This window comes from Notothenia coriiceps, unplaced genomic scaffold (genome assembly GCF_000735185.1).
Source record: "Notothenia coriiceps isolate Sejong01 unplaced genomic scaffold, NC01 NC01_scaffold00031501, whole genome shotgun sequence".
NCBI lineage: Eukaryota > Metazoa > Chordata > Actinopteri > Perciformes > Nototheniidae > Notothenia > Notothenia coriiceps.
The window spans coordinates 155,422-176,240 of record NW_011364202.1 but is presented as its reverse complement, the minus strand read 5'-3'; the positions used below and the strand labels follow the sequence as shown (position 1 = coordinate 176,240).

Below are 20,819 nucleotides of genomic sequence, written 5' to 3'. Positions count from 1 at the left end.
GATAACAGAGTGGAGACTGTTATCCACCCCAACTCAATTTAGTGTTGTGAGAGAAAATAAATCTTCGCACTTAGAACTTTAAAAACATGGAACGAGCTTGCAGAAGATGTTGTGAAGGTTCTTTCTCTATCCTTCTAAATAAAAAAATCAGATTTGTGAATTTATTTTTAAACAAGTGTATTGAGGTTATTTTTTGTTATACTGTTGTTTTGTCTGAGAATGACTAGTGTGGAGGCTTTATATCCTGTACCTAAACATTTTGAAATGATTGATCTTAAACTGTGACACACCATGTTAATCAATTGTAACCACAGCGTCACTGCAACATTATGATGCTGTCATACCTAATGGTAACCATATAACTTGTTTTTTAAAAACCATATAACTTGTTTTTTTTAAACTCATTGCATAGCGTAACACTTATACTGTGTACGGATACATCTCTGTCAACCTGGTTGAAAAATCCCCGTGTGAAAAATCTTAGAAACAAGATATAATTGTTTTAATTGAGTATCGGAAGTTTTAACCTGATTTAGAAACTGTAAATGAATACCTTCTGTGTGGTATATCAATTATATTGATCGGTGGCCTAGTGGCATAATACAACTCCACATCCCTAAATGTAATGACCTGAAATATTAGCCAACTTTATCTAAGTCAGTAGAACATTTTTTTGACATTCTTGCCACACGTTGCTACACTGAAATCTTGCTGTAGCTATTCCTTTGACCTTAAATATATAATTTTTTTAAATGTTATTACATTCTGTACATTAATGTTTTATCTCTCCCTTATCTTTAGGATGAGTAAAAAATATGCCACTGAAGGGGTGACGTATTCTCTAACACGGAGAGAGATGTTTTTTTTTTAATTGTGGACAAACATAATAGTAGTAGTAGGGGAAACCTCACACACCAGAGAGCAGTGACACACATGACATGCTGTCTGTGTGTTACTCTAGTCCAGACACAGAACAATGGAGCAAACTGGGTCGCCGTTGCCAACTGGCTGTGCCAAACAGCTGGAGAGGGAGATCATTGGAGAAAAAGGGGAGGGAGGATGGGGACTAATCAGGAATTGGTTTAAAATAAGACCCCACAGAGAGCATGCTAGGGAGGAAAACTAAGCCTTATCATTCAGATTCCTACAATTCACCTTCAGAGCAAAATGGGCATGATTTCATTTTGTATCATTACATTTTGCCAGCAGACACTTATAAATGGTGGTGCTGTCTGCTGTCTGACATTGTATGAGTGCATGTAAATAATACATGCTGCAACACTGGCTTTCTCTCACAAAATATTCAACTGACTCCTGAGCATCTCAGCTGCAGCATAATAAAGTGCAAAGCTACTCAGGCGGGATGATCCACGCCAATGGACCATAACTCATTTACATTTCACAATTTCAAGGCTGTGTCTCATCCAAAATCCGTAAATATACGTTCATATTCACTAAAAGGAAACACATCACATTAGGTCCCCAGGCTCAGTCATGGAATCAGACAATCATGTGTTGGGTTATGTTACACTACGAGCTTTTATATATCGTATTTATACCCCAAAACTGTAGCAACTAGCAATGAGGAATTGATTGGTATATCATTATTGTAAGCTAACTAGCTAGTAGCTAACAGGCAGCTGTAGCATTAATATCTTTCACCGCCATCACGAAGTGTGTATTTACAACCACCGTCTGTTGCTCAGCTAATCTACCCCATTCATCAACGCGGCATTGTTCGTATGGTGAATGCTAAACAAAACAACCTGGAAGGGTTCTGGTCAGCCAAAACCTATTTTAAATCTAGTGGTCGACCATTATAACCAGCTATGTCTGTAGCTAACTCGATAGCTTACGAGCTAGTCCAAGCCCCTGTGGTAGTTGTATCGATGTTGAGTCAAGACGTTGCCTGGTTGTCTTTGTGGTACACAGCACCAATAAACACCACCAGACACAGCACTAATGTGACATTCAAAACGGAACCTTACCTTTTATGCGTCGATTTCGGCGACTACAGGATCATTTCCTGGCGCGAATTATTTGTTTATGTGATTTAGTGGCTTGTTTTCATCAATCCGTCTCGTCTCTCTCCTCCGGGAGTCGTGCCGCCCCGGCTGACAGCACTACTGCTCAGGATGACAGGGCCCCGCCCTTAGCAACCAATGGGGTGCCAAGGTTCTGGAAACAGAGGCAAGGTGTGTTCCCTATTGGTTGGCGGCTGTGTCCATCATCTTGTCGCTAAGGCTGCAACTTGGTCCAAGGGCAGGACACCTGCCACGGAAGGATGCTGGGCTACGTAGGTGTGGTTAATTCAAGTGAAGAAAGGGCTGTGGGAAAAAAGAAAATATACATGGGGTAGCATCTAACATTTGCAAATAAGCCTAAAATGCACACATCCAAACCAGCACTTGAAATGAGCATTTAAAAAACAAAAACAATTCCACACTGTAATATTGCATACTGTACACAACATATTTAATCAACTAACAGCTCTGACAAGGTTTTGGTAGCTTGTGGCATAGGAAGTGTTGAGACCAATTGCTTCAATTATACTACTCTCATAGACAGTAGATTTCCGTTTGGTTTTGTTTACCTTTAATGTTTCAGCTTTTACAAAAAACGAATGAAGAGGGTCAATGCTTCAGTGCTTCAGCTCTCTATTGGTATATGTAAGCTTTAACATTTTTGAATCGAATCACTTACTCAGCACATTTTCCTGTGAATGTGTTTGTATAGCTTGTTTTTCTCAGTAAATAGCTTGAGGCTCACATTAAAAGTTAACGCTGTTGAATATACTTGAAGTGTGTTCTGTTTTGTTTTTTTATTATATCAGTGCAGTCTCTGCGCGAGAACCAATAAACAAATCGTTCACAAACCTGACTCCAACAAACGCATATGAACTGGAAATGATGATTTTTAAGAAAGCTGAATAATCCTAGTGAAATAATAATAGTATTAGAGCCTGACATCCCCCCCCCAAAATTGATCAATCTAGTTGAGATATGATTATTTTGGTATGTCAACAATCAGGTTAACACATAGCCACTCAGGGAATGAACATTGACAAAGTCATGGGTGAATTATCTCATGGCTGAGCACGTGTAACTCCATATATAAAAGCAGCCTGCTGTAGAGACCTTGTGCTCTGTGTCTCTTTTGCAAAAGCTGATTAAAGACTCAGGAGAACAACTTTTTGGATCCTTTGTTGCACACTTATATACAATATACAGAACATACACTGAGAACTCTACTGTACAAAATATATATGCACAGCATGATAGGAAATGATAGTCCTTATTTGGGTTCCACTCCTTGGCATATAACTCTACAAATAAGTATAACTCTCTCTTCTAGTTTTTATCTGAATTGTTGATGGTTGTCAACACAACTGTTAAAAGGCAGCAACAACAAAAGGCATATCATATAACATATCAGTATAACAAAGTATAAATAAGCACAGAGGCAACCAATCTAAATGAAACAGATCAAATCCCTCCTATGGGCATGCTTTAACCAAACGTTTAATCTAGTCCAGGTCAGGGTTAGGGTTATTCAGGACATCTGAACAATAAAGGTTTGATTTCATTGTTTCAAGCTATGGCAGCATATTGGTTTTGCTTCATTATTAGTCAGAACAAATACTGTACATGCAGTAAAAAAAATGGCATTCAACAATAAACAATTAAGGAAACATTCACATAACACACACATTGACATTGAAACATACGTACATGTGTCGGGAACAGGAAGCTGCTACACAAAGCTGATGCGGATCATTCAGTGATTGTCGATGGTTTAATCCCTTTCTCTCCCATTGACTGGGTTCTCTCGTATTTAAAGTGCATAAAGTTAATAAAAATCTCAATGACAATTTCATTTTCCAATTCAAGTGGAAAAGTCCAGTTGAAGTTGTCTTTCCCATCCCATTCACTACAAACCTGTAGCAAATGAGTTACAAGTTAATATTATTTAAAAAATATGATCAGATATATCATGTTGTGAGTCAACAATTATCATTTTTTGTGTAATTGAACGTTTCATTTTCTGGTTTATTTTATGAATTACATTTAATTTGTTGCATTCATTTTAAAATGTTGCATGATCACAAAACAAGCCAAATGCAACCGCTGATGTGCAAAAAACTGATTTAGTTTATGCAATCCAAGACCAGTCAAAGAAAAGTCCAATCCAATCATTTCTGGTTTTTTGTTGCGATAGAAACCATTTATCCATGAAAACATTTATTGGTCAGTGTCTTATAAGCATCGGTGACTCAATAAGCTGCATCCCTAAGTCAGCTCGGAGAAAATTGTGTCTTTCTCCCAGCCTTCTCTTCTGCTCTACCTCCATAATCTGATCAGGGATGAGTGTAAAATCTGATTTGTTCACTAACAGTACTATACATAAAGCACTTTTCTTGTGAGACTTAAGACACTTAAAGTCCATTGTGCCTGCCTCGGGGCGGCAGCACTACATGCTGGTATTTATTCTTTCAGCCATTTTTATCTCCACTTTGCGGTATCCTTACTTGGAACAACATATTATGTAGGTGCCACATAAGCAGGCAAGCATGGGTGCCAATCAGCTGAAGTTGTACAGAGGTTCAATAAAACATTGAAAGGTTGCTGGTTTGATCCCGGGCTGTATGCCCACATGTGGAAGGGACTTTGAGCAACATGTACACCCTTTTAACAAAAAGGTTGAAATGTTAGCATTTTTTAAATAAAAATCCGACCCTAATGAGACAGATCAGTGATTGTTAATCCTGCTCCAGTTCCTGCCAGTCTCATTAAAACAGTGCTATTGTCATACAGGAGCATAAAGATAAGCAGCAAGTGGCCCTTGACCAGTAATTTACAAAGTGCCGTGACAGATTCTGCTTCCCTCAGGCGTAGCGGGGATCTGCGCCCGTCAGAGACACCTGCTGGAGGTAGGGGGGTGGCTGGTAGCAAGGAGGCCGCCCGGACTCCATGTAGATTGTGGAGGAAGTTAGGCTTTTGCGGTCTTTTTTCAAGATGTGTCTCCTCTGCCAACGACAGAGTAAGACTTCCACCTGCTCTCTGAAGAAGCTGGTGGTCAGGGTGTACAGGATGGGGTTCAGAGCGCTGTTGATGGGGAGGATGAGGATGACTACCCAGCTGGAGATGGTGCCTGAAAGAGAACAGGAGCACAGTTTTGTTTTAATTCAGAATCAGAAATCTTCATTAATCCTGGGGCGAAATTAAACAAAAAAAACTGTTGGTCTATTTTAGATTTATAAAAGAGACAGTACATAACACTAAACATTTTAAAATGTAAATTACAATATATGCAGTGGTGTATTCATATTAATAATAATAATAATAATAATAATAATAATAATGCTTAATGGGTAATAAACGTGTAAAGGTTAAACACATTAAAAGACTGATGTGTAGCATGGTTATCTTCTGATTTGTACTGTAAGTGGTTAAAGGCCAAAGATTCATGAGGGAAGTCTTAAAACAGGTTTAAATATCCTAAATGGTTTAAAGGTCAAAGATGGGTACAGGTAACAGTAAAACAGGGGAAAATGTGTTGTCTGGGGATGCAAATTGATTGAAAGAGAAAGATGAAAGGAATATAAAAAGGTTAGAAAACGGTCAAAAGAACTATAATTTCACGGGAAGACTAGGAGTGGAGGAATGTGAGAATTTGGTTAGGGATATTTTCAAATATCTGGAACAAACTATCAGAAACCTGCAGGTCCGCTGCAACTCTTACTACTTTTAAATCCAGGCTGAAGACTTTCCTTTTGCCACTACTTTTAATTGAACTATTCACATCTTACACTGCACTGTAACCTTTATTAATGTACCTGTGTTATTCATGTTCTATTATCGTTGGTTTTTTATGTTTCTAATGTGTTTTATGCTCTTAATGTCTTTCATTTTTGTAAAGCACTTTGAATTGCCTTGTGCTGAAAAGTGCTATATAAATAAACTTGCCTTGCCTTATAATAAGGAAATGTAAACGTAATCTTAAACACTTTTCATTTTCTTACCAGGCATCTCCACATCCAGTAGTGAGAAGACTTTGATCATAAAAATGGGGATCCAGCAGAGGGCATCAGAGAACACTATGAAGAAAAATCTGTTGGCCACCGCCACGTCTCTGTGCAGTCTGCTCCTCAAGTCTGTGGCATTGACTCCGGTTTTATAGATGGAGCAGAACATGCTGGAGTAAGAGAAGGCGATCACCAGGAAGGCCACCAGGTTCAGACCTAAAGACAAGCACATGCTATTCACGCACATGAACATAGAGGACGAAAACATACTCAGACATTTTACTTAAGTAGAACCGATATATCAATGTAAAAACAAAAATCTCTCTGCATTCAAAATGGTTTGTTAGGAAATGAAATTCAAATAATTCAATGTATTGTAAATGCGTAAAAGGTTTCTTTGTTAAATGTAAAATCTTACTATGTTAAAGAACTCGTAACCACGGTTGTCAAATAAATGCAGTGGAGTAAATAGTACATTAATCTCTGAGATGAAGAGAAGAAGAAATATAAAAAGTGAAATACTGAAGTAAAAGAAGTACCTCAAAGAAGTCCTTACAGTAGGTAGGCCTATAGGTTTGAGTAAATCTAAATGATTTCCCTACAGCACAAATATGAAAACATAGGTTTGCAGGTGCATTAAATGTAGAACTTAAAGCAATTTGCACTTGAATGTATGCATTTGTACACAGAGAAGTGTCATGATCCTGGTGTTGTCTCACAATGTTGGTTTTGTCTGTATTGTGGTGGGTTTTATGTTGCTGTTCTGTTCTCCCTATCTTGTCTTCCTTCCTGTGTTTTTCCTCCTGTGTCTGATTGTGTTCACCTGTTGCCCTTGTGTTTCTGCCTCCCTTACCCAGCTGTGTCTTGTCCTGTGATTACCCCTCTTTGTGTTTAGTCTTGTCTTCCCCTGTGTTCCTTGTCGGTTCATTTTCTTTCCTGTCTCCCTCCATGTAGCTCACGGTCAGTTTTTGCTTTGTTGCTACCATGTGCTATCTGTTTGTTTCATGCCATGATTTGTTCATCAGCTTTTTTTTTTTTTTAAATATAGCTCGATTTTTGTTCCTAGACCTTTTGGCCTTTTTGTATTATGCTTTTGGGTCCTACCTTTTTCCACGAATCATAACAGTAATTTAAGTTATCAAATGAATAGCGGAGTAAAAATGTAATATCTGCCTCTGGATTATAGTCGTAATAAAAAGGTAGCAGGATTAGAAGTACTTGAAAACTGTATTTATTTTTTTATTCTACACATAGCAGTTATTTTAAAACAAAACATATACACTACTGCTTTTTTTTTTTTAAATTTATAGCGCATGGTTGAGAGGAGCAGGGAGAATAACATCTTATTTTATCTGCCCCTTCTTAAAAACAATTTAAAAAAAATGAAATAACCATAAAAAAGTAAAATAAAAGCAATATTATTTCAGTCACAGTTGCTTACAAATGCTGAAACATAAAACCAGAACACAATCAAAAGTCAACTTCATACTGTCTCATTACGCTTTCTTTATACATTTTCTTAAACATAACAGTTTCTTACAGCCCTTTAAATCATTCGGCAAAAGAATTCCACTTTATTTAGCAAAAGTAGGCTACTTGAGTAAATACTTGTTACTATCAACCAATGTCCACCATTATTTTTTCAAACATATAAGAGTATATCAACATGTTATCAGATATAAGCACATCCTCCGCCCTCTATCACCGGCAGGAGGAGCCCCCCTCCCCGGACCCTCCCTCCTCCTCCTCCCCGGTGTAAAGTGACGGAGGCGCGCTCCCGTGACGCAGCGCAGCCCCGTGCGCACCGAGGCTGGAGTGGAAGAGGCGCGCTCATCTCGGGAGGACCTACAGCAGAGCACCGGAGACGGGAGGAGATCACCCGGTTAGTCCGACCGCCAGGAGCCTCAGCCGGGGAAACGATGCTCAGAAGGAGCCTCTCCGCCGGCAGCAGGACTTAGAAAGCTGCGGGAGATCCACCCGGACACTTTTCAGCCTCCTCTTCCTCTCCGATAAGGAAGATCTCTCTCTCTTCAGTTTAACCCCAGTTTACAGGTCCGGTTTGACCCCAGCACGATGTGGAGTACCGGGGTCTTGCTGCTCCTCCTGGCCGTGTTTCTAGCCTCCGGAGAACTCCAGCTGGAGACCGAGCCGCGGAGACTCCCTCCTCCGGGAAAGTTGGATTTCGGTTATGTTCCTGCAGGAGTTTACGAGACTCTGGCCCATTACGAACCGGGACCGATAGGGATCCTGTTCCACCTGGTGCAGGCGTTCCTGTATGTGGTGCAGCCCAATGAGTTCCCTGAAGGTAAGAAGCATCCTCACTCAGTCAGAGAAACAGAGGGATACATCCAGGCTGGGATGCGATGGATGCTCACTTTTGGGAACATTATCAGAATCAGAATACCTTTAATCGTCCCACAGAGGGGAAAGGTAGCCTACATGGTTACAGCTAAAGTAAAACGCCATAAATAGCGAAATATTATTTAAGAGGCATTAAATAGTAACAATAGAAATCGCACAATTATTTACAATGTGCAAAATACACATCCAGTTTGACAACAAAAAGTACCAGTAACACAGTATTTTTTGTTAAATTAGTGTATCATGTATAAGGTGTGAAAGCAGGTGCTAGTAGTAAAACTCTAAGTATTGCAGTTATTTACGGATTATGTACAATTGTTGACATGTCTAGTAGCCTATACATCGGTCTAATTGAATTAGGCCTACATGTGATTATAATACAAAATACATAATATTATCTTTATCTGCATGTGGGATTTACCAAAAACATTTTCCGGAGTGGAGCATGTTGCTTTTTTTCGGGAATTTTAAGACCCAAGGATGCTCAAATCTATATTTGTACTACCAAGTTGTCACTTTCCACAGCACCAAAGCTGAAAGATGTTTGAACTGAGTTCTCATAAATGGGTCTATTTCTTACGGACGGTATCTGGCTTGTCCTCTGTGTGTAAATGTGTCCTCTCGCGGACTCCAATTGTGCGTCACGTCCCTGCAGCGCGCGTTTTGATTTGCGCGCAGATCTGACAGCGCGCGTTGAGGTGGTGTTTGTGCTCGCGGCGCACTTTATGTCAGGATAATTACAATTAATGAAGCTCTCACTGACAGCGTGACGTGTCACTTTTTACAAGCACATTTTTTTTGCCCGGATGGTGAATGTTTGTCCCAGACACCCAGTGGATCCTCATTTAATACAATTAGAGGTGTGTGTGTGTGTGTGTGAATTGCTGGATGCTGAAAAGATGCCCTCTATGCGTCACTGTCTGTGTCCAGATAGGTCGGAACATTTAGCAGATTAGCAGCTCTCTGAGTCACCTTGTTAATTGGGTAATCCCATAAACCCCTGCGCCATATGTTGCTGGCCTTTTAGTTTCCAGTTTGTCNGAGGGAGGAGGGTTGCAGGAGGAGACGAAAGGGATACACGCGAGCAGACTACGCGGAAGTGTTTTCACTAGGGCCGGGACTCGATTAAAAAAATTAATCTAATTAATTACAGGCTTTGTAATTAATTAATCGCAATTAATCNTACAGCTCCTAAAGCATAATCAGGCTACAGCCGTTGTGTATTTTATTATGTGAAGTACTAAATGGTTTTAGAAAAATATCGACTCTTTCATCATCATCATCATCATCATCTTTATTTAAAGAGACTCTTGGTCCATTATTACAAGACATACAACACTCTAATAAAAATGATTTGTTTGTAGATATCTACTAAAGTAAAGCAAATAAAGAGAGTAGACCTGTTATACTGAGTGATATATAATTTACACACTGCTCTGCTTTCTGCACGGACCTCACAGCTGTTCTCACTGTAAACATTCGCGTCGCGATGAAAGCAGTTAATAAAATAATATCCAGGGGATGCATGCAGAACTGTCATTGGCTGAGATAAGTCCGGCCGTGCGTCACGACTCTTTGAAACATCTCTGTTCCCGGAAATGCATCTACGAAGGAGCCGTGGAGGAGCCGTGGAGGACCCATCAGTGTATCCTCGGTTATAGCTCCTCCAGAGAGCCTCCTCGACGCTCGATCCTCGAAGTGCATTTAGAGAAATGAGATGTCCTTCAACATGGCGCGCTGAAATTCATTTCCGGGTCACTACCGGACGGTCGAGGAGTCGAGGAGGGGGATTTGATGAAATGAGAAAGGGCCCTCGTGTCTCTCGCTCGCATCTTACGGAGGCGGAGCTAAGACGCAAGGAAGGGAAGCGAGTGAGGGAAAGGAGGAGTCGAGGAGGTGTATTGAGATGAGGCTATTGTCTTTCCTGTCTCCCTCCATGCTGATCACGGTCAGTTCTTGTGTTGTTGTTTCCTTGTGCTACCAGCACCTGATGTACTTATATGATTCTATTTTCTTCAAGTTAGTATTTTGTTGGTCGAACGCACTTATTGTAAGTCACTTTGGATAAAAGCGTCAGCTAAATGCAATGTAATGTAAATAATGAATATCTCTTCATGAATTAATTCACAGGGCCCAGTGATGCTGGCAACCTTAAATAATTTATTCATCACCATTGCAAGATTTCAATAGCCCTTCAGTGAGAACATGGAGTAATAACAACCCAGACTAATCATGTATTGTTGATGGAGCCATAACGTTCGCTGTGTAATCTAACGTGCAATCTTTTGTAAGATGCTTCCTACACACGGATGAGTAACAATACACCTAAAATGATATCCAATACTTTTGAAGTTTTAAAAAAGCTATAATAACATTTATTTTACAAGTCTCCATGATACGCAACAGTAACTGATCAGATGTAAAGCTCAGTCTTTAATCTCAGTGTGTTCTGCATTTGATCAGTGATTTATCCTTGGGAATTAATATTTTATTAGATTTGGTTGCAGAAAGAATCCTCCTAAACTTAGACTACTGATTTTTTGGAAGTACCTTCAAGCACTAAACACAAAAAACCTGCTACCAATCAGTATTCTATGTATAATGAGCTTCCGTGAAAAATTGCACGATTTTAAACTTCAATTTACCCAGAAAAATCGCTGTTGAATATCCTTTGGCAGTAGGTTTTTCTTGCCTGTCAGAGTGCAGGGGAAAGCAGACCCCATTACGTCCATAGTAGTTTCCAAAGACGTCTTCATTCATTAGGGGCACAGCCGCAATTATAAACCCCAGGAGCCAGATAGAGGCCAGGACCACCTTGCAGCAGGACGAAAAAAACATATGGATTTCTGACGGCAGGGCTCCTCAAAGCAATATAAAAAGGATTAAAGCATTCATAGGATTTTGACAATTCCAGACTCTACCACCATCTGGAAAATAAGGCTATCTCACAGAGAGACTGACAGGCAGACTTACATCGAGGATGTTAAGCAAAAGTTTATCGCAGCTAGATTTGGTAAGATTTAGCTGACAATAGTTCGTGATTAGATATATATAGCTGCTAAGGAAAGGAAGTGACTGGGGACCCAGAATGTAAACATGAAATGTTCTGCCTCAAGTAAAGCTTTTTTATACTGCTTTAATGCTTTTTATTTATTTTTGACTTTTTATTTATATTTTTTTAGTCACGCCGTTGGAAGAGGTTGAGCTGAAACAAAAGGAGGAAGTATTCACTTATGTTTCCTTCCTAAGGAGTAAGATTGTCTCAGATTAGCGGGTGTTTTCATGAGAATCTTCTTCAATCTTTTAATATCCAACTTGGTAATTAGGAGTCTTCACACACGTGTCAGCTCACAGCATATCCCTGCAGCTAAATTTAATTTATTGCAGTGTCATCTGTAAAGGTTTTTGCAATCATTTAAAATTAAAGCTTGCGTTGTGAACCCTCTGTGACCCGAAGCTGAAAAGCTGCACCTCGACACTTTCAACTTTCCAGGGTCTCTACCTTGCTGTAATTAGGATCTCCTCTGCTGTATAATTAGACTATTTCTACTTGCAGGTACAGCAAAGGTCGAGGAGTATTTCATACTTAGTGCTCCAGCTAAACACTCAGTGTCCCTATAATTTGTTATAGGATGATTAAAGTTCCCATGACATGCTTTTCCGGTTATTACCCGCCCCCTTGTGTGTTATGTAGCTTTGTATGTATGTAAACGGTCTGCAACGTCACAAACCCTCAAAGTAAACCTTGTAGCAAGTACAATTCTAACACAGAAAAGACCTGTCTATGCTGCCCCAGAACGCCTTGTTGGAAATTTTTCTATTTCCATTTATTTCTTCCTAGTCACAGTGACTTAACAACGACCAAATGGACCAATCCGTGGAGCTCCTCACACACACACACACACACTCACTCAGCCTTATCTTTACTCAGGCTGTGAGTGTGTGGTGAACTGTGTGGCGAGCAGCCTGGCTGTGAGTGTATGTGTGTGCTCAGGCTGAGTTCCGCGATGTCTCGCTGTCTCGCAGACCCCACGCAGCAACCAGGAAACGACAACAGTAATCCAGCTCACACTGTCCACCCGCAACATCCCGCCAACACAGCACCCAGACCCCACGTAGCATTCTCATCTATTTCTCATTACTGGTGTCATTTTCTGGTTGCTAACAAACGCCATGGTAACACATAATCACTGATGTTCCGCTGTAACGGTAGTGGACTCATCAGAACAGAGTGGGCGAGCTGACCAATCAGAGCACAGTGGGCTTATAGGGAGGGGGGGGCAGGAGCTCCAATAAGCCGTTTAGGAGAGTGAATACTATACAGCAGGGGTCGGTAACCCCTGGCAAGCGTGCCACCATTGGCACGCGGCACCGTAACCAGTGGCACACTAGGAATAAGTGGATCCTGAACGAGACCCAGCCCCGCTCTCTTTAACTCCAGGCGACTTTCTGCCGCTACCTCCGTGGTGCAGTGCTGATCATTTCACTTCATTTAATGGCACTTCATATAAAAAAGGTTGCCGACCCCTGCTATACAGAGATGCTGTATGAGAAACCAATGTGATTTTGGAACATTGGACAATGTAAATCTATTCTAGTAGACCTAAGCAATGGAATTATGATCAGTAGAAATTGCCATGTCAAGAGAAAAAAAATGTCTTCAGAATTTCCCACATTCCACAGCATAAGTGAGCAGTAAAGTCCTAAATAAAACAGCACAAACAACAATAATGTTCCAATCAAATGAATGCTCACCACAGTCTGAAGTTTGCCTGGGCGCAGATTGCTGAAGGGGAAGACAATGACCAAGAACCTTTCTAGAGTCAGGTAGGTGAGGAGGAGAACAGACACCTGAGGGGAAACACTCACTATGAATCCTCAAGGAACAGCTCCTAAACATAGACTGTATAAAAAAGGTTTTAACAATTTTCAAGATGGATTTCTTTCCTTCCAGACATTGGGTTAGGTGAAATTACATAATAGAAGATTGGAGAGGCTAGAACCGGCATCAGGAAAATAATCACACTCTATGTATGCTAATGCAGTCTCAAGCAAGGACTCATTAAAGGTGGGGTAGGTAATTTTGGAGAAACCAGCTCGAGTGCGCTAGAATTTGAAAATACACAGCAGGAACAAATCTGCCACTTCCTTACAGAGCCCCTCCTCCAACACACACAAACGCGCACATGACCAATGAGGGCATGACATAAGTTTGTGCACGGATGGAAGGCTGAAATGATTGGTCGTGCTTTTTACAGTATTACGGCTTCCACAGAGGACATTTTTTTATGTATTTATTGTCAAAGCATTTAATATATTCATTGCTATTGAATTGTAAAGAACATTCCATGGAATATAACAAAAGTGTTTCTGAAATCAATTACATACCCCACCTTTAAGAGTCAGCTAAAGCAATCTCTTTATTGACAACACGTCACTCCCATAACAAATATAACCTTCACAGTTGTTTACACCTCGTCTCAGTATTTCTAACAATTTGGCTCTTGAATTAAAGTTTTTATTTGAAGTGATCAATAGTCAATAGGGTCTGATAAGTGCAAATTCTTTGGTATAGTTAATTATTCTCTGCTCATTGGAAAACTGTTATTTATTAATCCACTGTTTTAAACATTTTTACATGACATTTGAGGTCAGTTAAGAAAGCACAGATCCAATCAGGTATCGACCAATGAGAAAAATATATATAAAAAGGTGCTCTTTGTAGTTATCTAACATTCAGTCTTTTTATTATTAAAACGTACTTGTGTCCTAAGTGTCCTTCCACATAAATCATATGCAAAGAAACTGTTTTAGTATTTTAAGCAGCACAGTTAACATCCATGTTTGCTTTTGTTGTCACATCCAAGCTCACATCCTTGTGTTTGTGCAAAAACAGGGAAAACATTCCTCTATACTGTGGCATTACTAGTGGATAAAAACTCCAGAGTAAATTTCACTATACAAATCAAAGTCATGCAATCATGGCCGTCTGCCTACTGTAGCATTAGTATTATGAGACGAAAAGAAAGAACACAGGGGGGACTAGAGAGTTCGTATATGTTACTCCCTGTTGGCATATAAAACTATGGGCAGAATATATTGATTAATCAAATGGTCCCTCACTCAGCCAAACTGCAATAAGTGGCAGGATACTGGGCTGATAAAATGCTGTCAGCAGCAGTGGCTCACATGAAATCAGGGGGAAATAGTTGGTAATAGCATCTTCAACAACAAAAAAATAAATACATATATATGCGATATGCATTGCAGTGAATTCAGTTAGTTGAATTGTTCATTTCACACAGCGGGATGGTAATCTATTATAATTTACCTCTGAGGAGAGCATGGCCAGGAATCCAATGGTCCGACACTCAACACTCTCCATCCAGATCAGGGCGTTACGATTGTACTGACCGCGAAATTTCACATCAAATACTCCAACAAAAAACAAGTACACACCCATGAGGCAGTCTGCACCTGAAAGATAAGAGACAGTGACCAACGCCAGTCTGTTTAGAGAGAGGGAAGTTCTGTTTGAGTCCAGCTTCTGACAGACCAATGATTTCTCATACATTTTCACAACCCAGAAATACTTCCTACCCTCCAGAGCTTGAAGGAGTAATCACTTGGATGGGACACAAACATCTGTCAAAATGTGGCTTGTAAAATCCGCTCCAATCACTGTTAAACATGTTCTGTCTTTTGTAATTGATTGCATTTGATTTATACAGCAAACCCGTCTTATGTGCAATTAATTGTTGGAATATGACTTCTAATGCTGGTTATTAAAATGTTTTATCTTGATACCACCTCCCGGCCTTTTTAAAGCAGAATGTATACATCATTTTCACTGTGTAATCTTCTCAAAGATATTAATATGAAACGTACATTTATCTCACTTAGGATGGTTTACTTGACCTGAAGATATTTACTTTAAGATCAATATTTAAACATGTATTATTGTGAACGTTACAATCCAGTTGTCTTTGGCATAAGGTTTGCTACTATGGTTTTAAATATATACACTTAACATACCCAACCCATATCTTCCTCTTCTTGTAGGATGTTCTACAACACAAGATGTCTCGGAATAAAAAAGTGGAACAAAAAGTGAATCGCTGGAACAGCGATGGATCCATTTCCCGGCCTTAATCTGAGGAAGCTATAGGTGAGAGAAATATTTAATCTTATGATAATCACTCCTAAAGCTCCAACGGCTCATATGTTATGCTCAGTATCTTCTTCTTTTTCTGGTATTGAAAACCTCCAAAGTATTTATAAAGTTTGACAGGATCATCTTTACCCGTTACTTCTTTAGAAGTATCTTTCACATTTAAGTACATGTCTCCATGTAGGCATTTTCACATAAAGTGTCCTTACACCAGAAATAGCTGATCCATTGGCTTCTATATACTGCAGCAGCAGCAGCAGACTCTCCTGCCTGTTTGACAAATCATTTCAAATTTGCAATATTCCCCAACCTAAGTCAGAAACACACTTTGCTTGCTCAAAATCTGGCTCCAGTCCAGCAGGTTTGGTTTGCTAGATTGACCCCTGCCTAAACTTGAAAATGGCTTGATTCACTCCAAAAGGACACACTCAAATTTGAATCCTTCCTCTTCATTTGAGTTATTGTAGATTTCTTTTTGCTTCATTCAGCCTTCATTCAGCTTCCTGTCGCATCATTTAGGTTAAAAACCTTTAACACAACACACTTTCATTCACTTTAGGCAAATAAACATTTCAATGAAAAACATGCCATACTTAAACAAGCACTTTCATTTCTGCTCTAAGAACGTCTCCTCGTGTACCTTCCGTACTCGACCTTTGCATCGAGCTCTGCCTTTAGAGTTTTTCCGAGTGAAACTACCCTTCTTTTATAGTTCACTTCGCGTTTACTACTGAAAGACTCACCGGATGACGTCTGTATCTGTCTGGTTGCGACGACTTCTCCACGCCTTCTTCGCGCACCGCTCGTTCCCGTTCTGAGACTCGTACCTTTTTTTTATAGCTACTTTCGACTTTAGGTCTTTACTGTCCTCCATTCTCTTATTAACCAAATTTTTGTTTGCGACACCGAGCAATACCCGGGGTTTTCCTCCGACTTGCGACGTTAGGCCTTCCGTCTGTTGCCGAACACTATTACGACGACTTTGTAGACACTAGACCGTCGAGTTAGCCCTCACCAATACTCACCGTAACCAAAAGTACCTCTTGCGACCAGTTCCTTCCGATCATTGGTTCGGTTCGTAGAACCTTGACACTTAATGTCTCTCGACTTTTTTCGTTAGGTTTTCCGTCTCGCAGTTTCTGAGGTTTCTGTTACTTCATTCGTGGTCCGAAAAAGAACTTCTCCCTACGTTTCAAAAGGAACGTTTGTTTCCTTAAGTCTCCTTCTTTTCTCACCGTAAGACGGACTGAAATCGCCGACGAAGTAGTTGGGGTGTACGTCCGTTTGTGGTGCGCGGAACCACTCTTTAATTTCGTTAAACAGGACGGGTTTTTTACAGTACCGATATTTCTCTCTAAAGGTGCTCTACCTTCTCTCTGACCCTCTGGCCGGGACGTTTTCTCGTCCCTCTGCGTGTCCCGAGCTCACTTCAGCTTTTTCTAAGTCGAAAAACCTCGTCGTACCTACCTCTTTTAGAGTTCTTTGGGAGTCTCGAAAGTTCGGGTATGTTGTGTCGTCTTTTGTAGAAAATCTCACGCGACTTTTTTATGGCTATACCCTTATTCAGATGTTAACGTTATCTTTATTAACTTTCTAGAACTCTTTAGGTCGTTCTCAGGTAGCTGAATTAGGTTTCGACACTCTTTCGTGACCGGCTCTGAATGTCTGCGACACCTTGCTGTCTACGCGTAGTTCTTGGGTGACCATGATTCCAGGCGTATCTCTCGTTCTGGGAGCCGGCCTAGGACATTTCTTCCAACCGAGCAGAAGTACCATGTTACGGGTCTTTATCTCAGTGGGGACTCTTTGGTAAAAGCTGTTCAGAGGAGGCTCAAAGACTTTCTGTGTTCCGTCTGTCTAGAACCTTTTTGACCTCGTCGAACCTCATTGACTTTTCAGTCTCTTTGGACTTTCCTTCAAACTTTCTTTTATACCGGCAGTTGTGCAAGGTTGGTCCTCTTCTTTTCCTGCAAACATAACAGACACCTCTTCATCCGTACTTCTCTTTGATAAGCAAAAAAAAAGAAAAAAAAAAAAAAAAAAAAAAAAAAAAAAAAAAAAAAAAAAAAAAAAAAAAAAAAAAAAAAAAAAAAAAAAAAAAAAAAAAAAAAAAAAAAAAAAAAAAAAAAAAAGAAAAAAAAAAAAAAAAAAAAAAAAAAAAAAAAAAAAAAAAAAAAAAAAAAAACAAAAAAAAAAAAAAAAAAAAAAAAAAAAAAAAAAAAAAGAGAAAAAAAAAAAAAAAAAAAAAAAAAAAAAAAAAACAAAAAAAAAAAAAAAAAAAAAAAAAAAAAAAAAAAAAAAAGAAAAAAAAAAAAAAAAAAAAAAAAAAAAAAAAAAAAAAAAAAAAAAAAAAAAAAAAAAAAAAAAAAAAAAAAAAAAAAAAAAAAAAAAAAAAAAAAAAAAAAAAAAAAAAAAAAAAAAAAAAAAAACGTTTCCGTCAAAGTTCTTCGGATTTAGGACCAAACTTTTCAATCTACGACACTTCTCTAACCCTCGAAGATTTCTCCACAAACTCTACAGTACTTTCTTCCTGTACTTACACATTTGGGATTGAAAACGTCCTTTTTCTCTTACGTTCTTCCCCTCGAGAAGTCTCGGTGGGTGAAAAAGGAGGACAGGATTTCCTCTCTTGCACTTTATCTGTTTCCACCCTGTTTGAACTCTTTTCTTGGGTTTGAGTGTCTTCTCGTTCACCTTAAATTAACGACTTGAGAGAGGGCTTTACCCCGTCTTTTTACCGTTTTGCGAAATGGTTATTACTGACGCTATTGTTTGACTACTTTTACTTGTTCCTCGCCAGACACGACTTACCTTCCTTTATCTGTACCCGGCTCTACGGTCAATAGTACTACGAACGACCTTCAATGACGTTTAAGTCCCACGCTTTCAGCTTGGGACTAATCTAAATCACAGCTCTGTGGTGATGGTACTGGGTGTCTCGGGCGGTTGGCCTAAATTTGCGACCTTTCACTTGTATGGTAGTAACCAACAGTAAGTGGCTCAACCTCCTTACTGTTACGTCCCACTTCGCCGTGCTTCTATAAGAAGAGTCAATTATCAGTTCTGTGGAGTAGTACATGTTTCTCTTTCGGCGTGATTGAACAAACAATACCGGAGTTACTTTATCGGTTGCACGTTTCTCAGTAGCTTGGACTTGTCGCACTTCATCAAAGAAAGGTCCTCGGTTTTGAACTCCTAAGATATTTCTTTGCGTCTTTGAAACTCGATGAATAGGTCCGTGGCGGCTCTTCTATCTGATCCAGGGTGTCTCCCACTTCTAACAGCCTCTGGAGCAACACACCTGTCGGGTGACCCATTGTTTGACACGACCTCGAGTGGACTAGGGAAACTCCTTCACCTCTACTGTTGTGTATGTCAGACTGTTGTGGAAGCGAACCCGAGGTACGCATACCCGCCGTCACTTTATGTTCCTTTAGTAGCTCGGACTTCTCTAAGTCCGACTTTTGTTTTTCGCCGCGACAACTGCCCTCTCAAAGACCTAACCACCTTCCCTGTCAAAACTGCCGTCGACACTTGGTTTTACGACTCCTACAGCTACACCCAGTAACAGTCGGACCCTTTCCTTTACTGTAACTTCCTTTTTCTGACCTTATTATTTTGTTCCGGAATGGATACAATGTCGACTACGGGTGTCATACACGAGGTGTGACCTATTTGTTTCATGGGAACCTAGCTCCTGGGTTAGAGATAAGGCGGTTGTTGTCCGACGTCACCTTCATTGAAAGACTCCTGTTCTTTTGTTGAGTTCTCCCTCGGTTAAAACCGTCTCAGACCTGACAACTCCTAACGCACCACCTAAGGTTCACCTGGATTTGTACAGACTGTAGTATTGTTCTCCCTCGCTGGGACGACTAGAGTTCTCCCTAGACTCACCGTCTTTCCTGGAAGGAAGACTTTTTACGGTCACCTCCTCACCGGTTTCTTCAGTCGGTTCCTCCCAACGCGTTTTTACGTTTTCTCCCGTCTAGTTATTATTAGGTTCTTTTGTAAGTGTCGTCGGTGAGTGGTCTCGATTACGAGTCCGTTTTCTCTTCGGTAGGACTACCATTTATTGGACATTGGGAATATTTTGGTGGAGACTACTCTTTCTTCTGAGGTTATTGGGCTTCTTATGGTCCGACCGAGTTCAATATCCTGTTTATGCCGGTTCTGAAAAACTTATGTGTTGACACCTGGAACAAACCTGGTATTACTTCCACTTTCTGGGGGTTCACTCCTTCTTTCATTCCGAACTTTCATACCCCGGTAAACAAGAGTACAGGATTCTTGTAATATCCACTTTAAAATAAGAAATTACAATCAAAACAGGTACAGGGAAACAGGAACACGCATATACAATAAGGCAATTAATTAAGGAGGTAGAGTAAGTCCGACGGTGCAGGCGGGAAGCAGGATACGCAGGAACTAATTACAAAGGGGGGGGCGGATAACAAAGGTGGACCACAGGGGAAATGGAACACAGTTTTATACCAACAATTCGAGGGAGCTGACAAGTAACAGTTCAAAGCACCAGAGAGATATTGGCATGCAAGGGACGAATGGAGTTGCCTGGAGAGTGCCTAGATACCAATAACTAGTGACAGATCAAAAAGGAGCTTTCTCACAAACAAAAGGGAACCAACAGTAATGACACGTTTGGGTCATTTTCAGAATAAAAACTTTGTGATTAGGCTCAGAACTCAAAACTTAAGCACGTTAACTCAAATCGGAGTCCCAAAGTGAGGGACTGTTAACAGGAGACGACATACCGTTAGGTCTTCGTTATGTACGTTTAACAAACAACTCTGATCAGTCGATCCGACAGGATACCGATGTTTTCTAAGTGACGTAACTCCCCTGGAGGCTTCTTTTTACACCAGTCTAGGGCCTTCGTTGAACATCCCCGGTCTGGGAACGGGACTTCGTCGAGAGGTACAAAGACCTGACGAATCTTTTTAGACTCGACTCCTACTACGATGGTTTGTACCTTGGTCTCACCTCGACCCTTTTAAGGGAGGAACGTCTGAGTGGAGTGTCCCTTACCTCGTCCGACTACGTCCTCTCCTCATGAGTTCCTTTAAGCTGTGTTCTGGACGACCATATCTAAACATTTAACATAAATGACAAACTTCTGTACAAACTAATACTTATAATAAAGATCAGGAATAACTCTATAATTCGATTTATATTTCGACCTTATATTAACTGAAACAAACTTACGTAATGGAAAACTAATTTAATTCAAATAACATTGAACTAATG

General features: G+C 40.0%; 1 protein-coding gene across 1 annotated transcript; it reads right to left on the bottom strand.

The window, feature by feature from the left end:
* Window positions 1–2,968: 2,968 nt before the first annotated feature.
* Window positions 2,969–14,857, bottom strand: LOC104960076 (relaxin receptor 2-like). The gene is made up of 5 exons (XM_010788028.1): window positions 14,718–14,857; window positions 13,142–13,237; window positions 11,032–11,200; window positions 6,023–6,241; window positions 2,969–5,151 (listed from the first exon to the last, which is right to left on the bottom strand). Exons 1-5 carry the CDS (start codon window positions 14,847–14,849, stop codon window positions 4,886–4,888), a joined length of 882 nt encoding a protein of 293 aa, XP_010786330.1. The 5' UTR covers window positions 14,850–14,857; the 3' UTR covers window positions 2,969–4,885.
* Between the last annotated feature and the right edge of the window lie 5,962 nt (window positions 14,858–20,819).